The sequence below is a fragment of the Chrysochloris asiatica genome, unplaced genomic scaffold, assembly GCF_000296735.1.
Source record: "Chrysochloris asiatica unplaced genomic scaffold, ChrAsi1.0 scaffold00187, whole genome shotgun sequence".
Taxonomy (NCBI): Eukaryota; Metazoa; Chordata; class Mammalia; order Afrosoricida; family Chrysochloridae; genus Chrysochloris; species Chrysochloris asiatica.
Window position 1 is genome coordinate 1,825,891 of NW_006408705.1, and position 8,940 is coordinate 1,834,830.

At 38.2% G+C, this 8,940-nt stretch overlaps 1 protein-coding gene across 2 annotated transcripts in view; it reads left to right on the plus strand.

Annotated features, from left to right (window-relative positions):
• Positions 1 to 8,940, plus strand: part of CLGN (calmegin) — an 84,509-nt gene that overhangs the window by 30,539 nt on the left and 45,030 nt on the right. For both annotated transcript variants that reach the window (XM_006872219.1, XM_006872220.1), the window contains 2 exons: positions 2,457 to 2,530; positions 3,183 to 3,241. In XM_006872219.1, the coding sequence (XP_006872281.1) occupies positions 2,457 to 2,530; positions 3,183 to 3,241 (133 nt within the window). The remainder of the gene's footprint in view (positions 1 to 2,456; positions 2,531 to 3,182; positions 3,242 to 8,940) is intronic.

An 8,940-nucleotide genomic window follows, 5' to 3' on the forward strand; every position in this document is an offset into this window, starting at 1 on the left:
CAGAGGACTAGAGTGGAGAGTGAAGCATCCAGCTGATAAGAAGAGAGGGCATATGCACAAGAACACCCACACTTGCAGATAATACCCACTTGACCTGGCGTCAATGACTGGATGATCAGAGATCAACTAGAAGAAGAAAGAAGAGGAAAAAAAGAATAATCTGATACAATTTGATGAACTTGATCTACACCTATGGAAGCAGTAGCTCAAAAGAGGGAACAAATCTTCACAGTGAGGATCATTCCCACCCCCTCCGCACATGGAGAGGACAGGGATGGGCAACTTGGACATTGGCTACCCAGAATGGGCGGGGGGTGGGGGCGCCTACAGAGGCAAGAAGTGACTGGCTTACAAGCTTTCTAGAAGGAACCTAGATCCAGAGGGCACAGAGGAGGGTAGAATCTCCACTGAGTAGTATCCAATCTGTGTAGGCAGGGCTGCTAAAAGGAGATGCGAATAGGTCTTGTGATACAATAGTGAATAATTGTTATCAGGACTGATTGTAAGGGCTGGAAATGTAAAGGTAGACATTCTGTGGCAAAGGAAGGGGAGTGATTAACTTTGCGGTCTAGGAGCATAGGTCCCTGGGAACATCAAGGGAGAAGAGAGGAGAATGGAATCCTACCCAGAGAAGCCGTGACGCCAGAGATGAAGGAAGAGATGGAGCAGCTGGGGACTTTGGACCTGGAGAGGGAGAGGGGCTGTATGCTGACAACCAGGGGGCAGGCCTGCGGGGTATACTCTGTGGTTGGTGGATGATGCATGGTGGGGACTGTTACCATGGCAAGGAAATGATATACGATGGGATCAGTGTGAAGTTAATGTTCTCCCATGTAAACTATCACGTAACTTACTATAAAGCATTAAAAATTTTTTAAAGCTAAAGTGAAAAAAAAAAAATACAACTGCTAGTGATGATGCACTGGGGTAAACATTGGGCTGCTAACCACAAGGTCAACAGTTCAGATCCATCATCTGCTGGATGAGAGAAAGATAAGGCTGTCTGCTCTCAACAAGATTTATAATCTAAGATACCCTAAGGAGCAGTCAGTCCTACTGTGTCATATAGGGCCCCTATGAGTCAGAATCAACTAAATGGCAGTGGGTTTGGTTTTGGTGTTGAACAGAAGGAAACCTTTTATGATATCATTGTCTATTTTCACCAATTCATAAAAGTATAGAGAACAGTGAAGTTGTAATTCATTAAATTTCATAGAAAATTGGCAGTAGTGATGTGCAATTTTATTTAGTTACTGATATTTCTCCCTTGGAAAAGGAAATGTTGTTATCATCAGGGCAGGGTAAGAAAAGTAAGCATTGGAAAACTACTTCTGCAATCTTTTCCTGAAAGGGAAAGCAGAGAAATCATAAAATTAAACTTAGAGATAAAGCCACAAAAGGCTGAATCAGGAAGATTCAGGAAGAACTCAAATTGATCTGTTACCTTAGGAATAACTATTCATTTACCATCAATTCAAATTTCCAATAAATTGTCTTTTAGTATCTGAGATTGTTTTTTGATCTGTAATGTGTAGCAAATGCTATCATTTAGTGGTTTTGTCTATACTTTTTGGGGCTAGACAGTGTAGGTTCATATCTAAGCCTCACAGTTACCTTTGTGACAGTGGGCAAGTTACTTTGTCTCTTTCATCTTGTGTAAAATGTTAGGATAATAGGACTTTCTTCATAGAAACATGGTGTGATGAAAGGAACCACCATACCACCACCATCATCCCACACCAGCACCCAACCACACCCCCAATCACCACCACCACCATCACCACACCACCACCATTACCACCGCTAGCACTACACCATCACCACCCCATAGCCATACCACCAACATCATAACAGTTGACATTAATATGATACATGCAGCAATGGTTCTCACATAAACATATTCAGTAGATCTTAGCTGCTCCTGCTTCCAATTGCCTGCCATAATTTGTGTGTGTGTGTGATCCAAAATACCTATCATTTTTCTCCTTTCCCCATGTCTGGGTTCTTAATTTCCTAATTATCCTCTTGTCACTTAACAATGAAATTTAAGATTTGGTTTTAAACTAGCCTATGTACTTAACTAAGCTTTTTATTGTGAATGCTTCTATTATATGATTTTTTCCTTGTTTTTAATGATTTTTATCCTCAAATGAGATCATTTGTCAGAATCCTTTCAATGCCAGGTCAAATGTGTCAGGAGATGTTTTCTAATTTCTTCCTCTCATCCCTCTTGTGTTTGAGGGAATCAGTGTATCCTCTATGTGCACATAATAGTATATTTCCCCTCCCTGAATTTCTTATGTTCATTGTATCTTATCCCCACTAGGATACAAAGTTTTGAGATCAGAGACCAGGTCACCTGATAGCTGTATTTCTTAGGTTCTTAACAAATGAGATTAATGATATTATTTGTAAAGATGATGAATAATTTTAGATTTTTAAAATCTGTTTTCTAGATTCAATATAAGACACCTCAAGCTATAGGAGAAGTATATTTTACAGAAACCTTTGATACTGGAAGGTTGGCTGGGTGAGTATTCATTCAAGAAAATATCTTCCTCAATTTGATTAGTTTTTAGAGTTACGGATTATTGGCTTACTGAAAATTGCTTCTACTATAGAACCATAAAAAATTTAAAGTCCTTTATTAGCATTATAAACTGGTATGTTAATAATTGGTGAGAATATAATACAACTAGTATTGAATGACCTGTTCCATTCAAATAGTTATTCATTTACACAAAAACAATCTACAAACAAATGCTGGATATAAAGAAAAAGACATATTTTTCATTCTCTAGGACAGATATTAACAAACTAATTTCATGTGACAAAGATGAGGTACTATGCCATCTTAAATAATGGTAAAACTAAGATCATTATGCCAGTCACCATCCTAAATAGGTTGGTAAGTCCTATCTTTATCCCTGTCTTATAGATGAGGAGACTGAGGCTTACTATGCTTTGCCTGTGATCATGTACCTGAAGGCTTCAAATCTGATTTAACTCTAACCTTGTAGGTTATGTAAAGATAGCCTTATTTAATCTCTAAACAATCATTTTGTTTTGAAGAAAAGTGAATGTGTTGTGTTGTCTTTTGTTGTGTTTCTATTATATATTGTATCTGTAAATTACTAGCATTGTTTCTAATGGTTTGCATTTCATTTCAATTTTACTTATAGGTGGGTCTTATCGAAGGCAAAGAAAGATGATACTGATGCTGAGATTTCTATATATGATGGTAAAATATTCATTTAAATATTAGATATAACCAATATGACACAGAATTCGCTAGCCATTGGGTTTATTTGTTGTTGTTAAGTGCTGTCGAGTCAGTTCAGACCCATAGTGACCCTGTATACAGTTTCCTAAGAGTGGCTGGTGAACTTGAACCGCTAATCTTTCGGTTCAAACTGACTTTGCAGTTCAGCACATTAACCCATGAGTCCATCAAACTGTATTTGGCCTGAAGCCCCATCCTGCTTCACAACAGAATGTTCAATCTTTTATTTTGTCTCCTCACTACTATTTCTGGATTCCCCTGATACTCTACATTTCACATAATTCCGTTTTTTAACTGCACAGCTGAATTTTTATTCCACTGCAGTTAGACTCATGCATTTTCCTAAATCAGTACTTCTCAGGCTACTGCTCTTTTCTATTTTTACTATTTCATCTCTAGCGTTGGCATAACCAAGCTATATATCTATGGTGAGATTTTTCTAGTGGTTTGGGAACTCTCAAAGGTAAGTACAAGACATAGTAAGTAATTGTTATTATAACTAATTGAGACTGTCACAACTGTAAAGGTAGAAATTTTTCATTGAAAAGGGGGGAGTAGTTACTCATATAGTACAGGAACAGAGGACCCTAGAACCATCAAGGAAGAAGAGCACAAGTAGAATGCGGGACTCTATCCAGAGAAGCAGTGACACCAGAGACGGAGGCAGAGATGGGGACATGGAGAGATAGAGCAGCTGAGGACTCCAGACTCATGGAAAGAGAAAGGCTGTGTGCTGGCTGCCAGGAGGCAGGCTTGCAGAATGTACTCTTTGGGTGTTTAAGTGATTACATATACCTGAGTGCCTGAGTGTTTTTGTGTACATCCAAAAAAAACAGAGGGTATAGAAGCAAATGCTGTTGAATGATGACGCACAGAAGAGGAGATTGTAATCATTGCAATGTTGCAATGCAATGAACTACAACAGGATAAGTATTAAACCGATGGTCTCCATATAAAACTGTCACTCAATTCACAATAAAAACTTAAATAAATAAAGTTTTTGACAACTGCAAAAAAAAAAAAAAAGAAAGAAAAAGGTAAGTACAAGACAGAAAACAAGTTATGAGTGCTACAAGATATATGCCTACTCTTCTGACCTGTATTGATTATCAAAGGGTTGTTTGTTCTGTGTCTATGACAGTGTTCTTTTGGGAGTACATACATAAAGGGGGTTTAAAAAGTCCGTTATCTCTTAATCCCATTTTTTCATGAATTTGTTGAAGTTCCCTCATATAAGCTTGGGAATTTGCTGGGATAGAGAACACTGCAAAGAAAGACCTGCAAGCAAATCTATATATTTTTTTAGACTAAATCAGAAGCTGTGAAAAGGAACTAGACAGCTGGCATTGTACACTTGCTGTGTTATATGTGTGTGGCACTGTAGGATAAGCATTCAGCCACAAGATCTGTTTGAATCCCAAGGTTGGTGGCTCAAACCCACTCGTTGCCTCTTGGAAACCCTAAACAGGGTCCAGGGTCACTGTGAGTTTGAGCCAACTCACAGGCACTTAATAACAACAGCAACATTGTTATTCTAAAGTAACTACCTGAGGGGTCTGAAGTGAGCTCATACCCTTAAGGGTGGGTATATGTTGTTGTCAAGTGCCATGAGTTGATTCCAACTCATATTATGGTTAAAGGAAATTCCCATCACCAGTCTTTAGAAGAAACGGATCTTATTTCAGGATGTAATAATTGAGGAGGTGTTGTGGGTTACTGTGCTGGACTGCAAAGTTGGTTTTAACCATAAGATCAGCGGTTCAGGCTCACCAGCTGCTCCTAGTAAACTGTATACAGGGTCTCTATAGGTCTGAACCAACTCAATGGCACTTAACAACAAAGTATTCTTGGTATTCGCTATAGGATAAGCACTCAACCACAAGGTCGGTTTGAACCACAAGGTTGGTGGTTCAAGCCCACCAGCTGCTCCGCAGAAACCCTACACAGGGTCAGTATGAGTCAAGTCACTATGACTTGATGGCACTTAACAACAACAACAACAGAAGGATATCCAGAGAAATATGCATAATCAAATAGAATGCTTGACTTAAAATATTGATGTTTAGGTTACTTACATATTTTTGACCAACAACACTGGGTAGATACTTGCTGTACAGTTTTGTGCTAGAAGAATTCATCCATGTAATATCCCTAAAACTAATATATATCACAGGTGGTCTATATATCACAGGTGAATTTAAGTCTATATCTTGCTAGACAAAAATGGCTTTTAGAATTTAATCAAATTATTTCCCCCACCTTAAGATAAAAATCAAACAAGCAAGCGAAAAAACAGCATTCAAGTTTGGTCTGTCATCTTGAATGTCCAAGTAAATAATTTTCTAGCATATTAGCTGTGATTTCTAACTGACAGTTTTCATTTCTTACAACAACTTTGAAAGAGATGCTGTTATTGTTGTTGTTGTTAAGTGCTGTTGATTCGGTTCTGACTCATAGCAACCCTGGATATATAGGGTTTCCGAGGAGCGGCTGGTGAGCCTGAACCGATGACCTAGAAGTTCAAACAGATCTTGCAATCCAGCGCATTAACCTACACCAGGGCTCCTTGAATGAACTCTAATTTCCACCTTTTGAAAATGGCGGTTTGGGTATTGTTGCATTTGGGTACATTATGGTTAGTTGAGAGAAATATCAGATTTGTTTTAAAAAATATTTAGGTTTCACAGTAATTATTCATTGCTTCTGCCAAATACCTCCTGCATAAAATTATCATTAATAGTATTTTTTATTATTTTATGTGCTATTTAGTCAGTTCTGACTCATAGCAACCCTGTGTAGGGTTTCTGAGGAGTGGCTGGTAGGTTTGAACTACCGACCTTACAGTAAGCAGTCCAGTACTTTTCCTACAATGCCACACCAGAACTCCAAATCTAACAAGGAATATTATATACTGGGGTACAGATAGTACATTTGTTGTTGTTGTTAAGTGCCGTCGAGTCGGTTCCGACCCATAGCCACCCTGTACAGGGTTGCTTTGAGTCAGAACTGACTCCACAGCACATAACAACATTAATCTAAGGGTTGGCAGTTCGAACCCACCATTTGGTGCTGTAGATGAAATTGTGATTTTTCCTATGTGAAGATTACAGCCAAAAAAAAACTATAGAGCAGGTTACTCTGTAACAATTCATGGGGTTGCCATGGGTTGGAATCAACTTGACAGCAATAGGTTTGGGGTTTGGCTACTGTTTAGAGGGCCAAGAAGAATAACATAGTTCTTACGGGTATATTTGCTCTCTTCCTTTTAGAGTTTTATAGTTGCAAGTGCAAGTGTTATTCGACTTTCCAGGTGAATATTCTGTCTCTCCTCTTAATTTTTATTTTAAAAACTAATTGCATTATGACTCTTAGATACAGCTACTAGAAGAGTCTGTGGAAGTTATTAGTATTGTGGTACTGTAGGTATGCACTGGACTGCTAACTGCAAGATTGATGGTTCAAACCCAACAGACACTCCTTGGAAACTCTATACAGGGTCAATATGAGTCTGATGAACTCAGTGGCACTTAACAACAACAGTAGCAGTCCAAGCCACACTGATGGCATTGGCAGAAAATAAGACTTTGAGAATTGATGGATTACCAATTGACATGTTTCAACAAACTGATGCAGCGCTGGAAGTTCTTACTCACCTATGCCAAGAAATTTGGATGAGTGGAAGAGAACCATATTTGTGCCCATTCAAAGAAACATGATCAGTAGAATGTGAAAGTGATTAAACAATATCGTTATTATCAAATGCAAATAAAATTTTGCTAACAGTAGTTTAAAAATGTTTGCAGCCATACATTGACAGAGAACTGCCAGAAATTCAAGCTGGATTCTGAACGAGGGGTGAGGGATACCATTGCTGAGGTCTGATGGATATCAAGGAAAAGATATTTATCTGTGTTTTATTGACTATGCAAAGGCATTTGTGTGAGTCATAACAAATTATGGATAGCATTGCAAAGAATGGGAATTCCAGAACTCTTTCTTATGCTCATGAGGAACCTGTACAGAGACCAATAAGAGGTAGTCATTCGAATAGAACAAGAGCATACTGTATGATTTTAAATCAGGTAAGGTGTATGTCAGTTTTGTATCCTTTCAGCATACCTCTTCAGTCTGTATGATGAGCATACAGACAGAGAAGCTGGATATATGAAGAAAAACGTGGCACCATCTTCCTTGATGGGAAGTCAAGAGGATTTGAAGCTCAATCTTCAGTACAGATTATACCTCAATATAATTTAAATTCAAATATAGGATTTGGATTAGGCAAATATGCTGCAAAAGACCTGTTTGCGCTTGCCCCAGGCCATGATATTTTCAGTCACTTCATATGCTTGTCACATTTGGACAATGAATAAAAAAGACTTCAGAAGAATCTATGCATTTGAATTACTGTGTTGGCAAAGAATGTATATTTTGGACATATTATCAGGAGGGCCCAGTCCCTGGAGAAGGACATCATGCTTGGTAAAGTGGAGGGAGAGCGATAAGTATGAAGGGACCCCCAGTAAGATGGATTGACACAGTGGCAGCAACAATAGAATCAATTATAACAATTGTGAGGATGGGTCAGGCCTGGGCAGTATTCCATTGTGTTGTTCATGAGTTGTTCTGCCACTATGAGTCAGAACCAACTCAACAACACCTAACAACAACATAAGGAAAATATAAATCCTCACAACTGGACTAGTAAGCAGCATCACAATAAATAGGAAAATGCTGAAATTGTCACAATTTTCACTTTGCTTTGACCCACAATCAACAACCATGGAAGCAGTAGTCAAGAAATTAAACTATGTATCACAGTGAACCAATCTGCTACAAAAGACCTCTTGAAAGTGTCAAAAAGCAAAGATGTCATTTTGAGGATGAAGGTGCATCTAACCCAAGCCATAGCATTTTCACTTACGTCAATATGCATGTAAAAGCTGGATGATGAATAAGGAAGACCACAGAAGAATTGATACTTTTGAATTATGGTGCTGGCATCTGTATTATGAATTATTGAATATGCCATACTCTGCCAGGAAGTTGAACAAATCTGTAAATGAAAGAAGTAGTCCAAATGCTCCATGGAAGGGAGAATAATGAGACTTTGTCACATGTACTTTGACTATGTCAGGACGGTCCAGTCCCTGGAAAAGGGCATCAGGCTTGGTAAAGTGGAGGAAGATCCTCAACAAGATGGCTTGATAAAGTGGCTGCAATGATGCCCCAAAAATAGCAACAATTGCAAGATTGACACAGGACCAGACAGTGTTTCAATGGGTTGTGGGATAACTATGAATAAAACCATCTTAACAGCACCTAACAACAAAAACAGAACTTAAATTAGCAGACACTTACCACTCTTAACTACTTTTGTTGATAATTTGAGAAGATGATTAAAAAGTGGGAAAGAATGATTTTTGATGCTTCTAATTGTAGAACAAAAATAGTCTTGACATGGTAAATTATATATAAAGGGCAAAATACAGCTGCTAGAAATAAACGAGATAGAAAAACCGAAAAACTGTAGAAAGGATCAACAGGACAAAAAGCTGGTTCTTTGAAAGGATTAATAAAATTGACAAACCATTGGCAAAACTAACAAAAGAAAAGAGGGAGCGGTCACAGATACCTCACATTAGAAATCACATGGG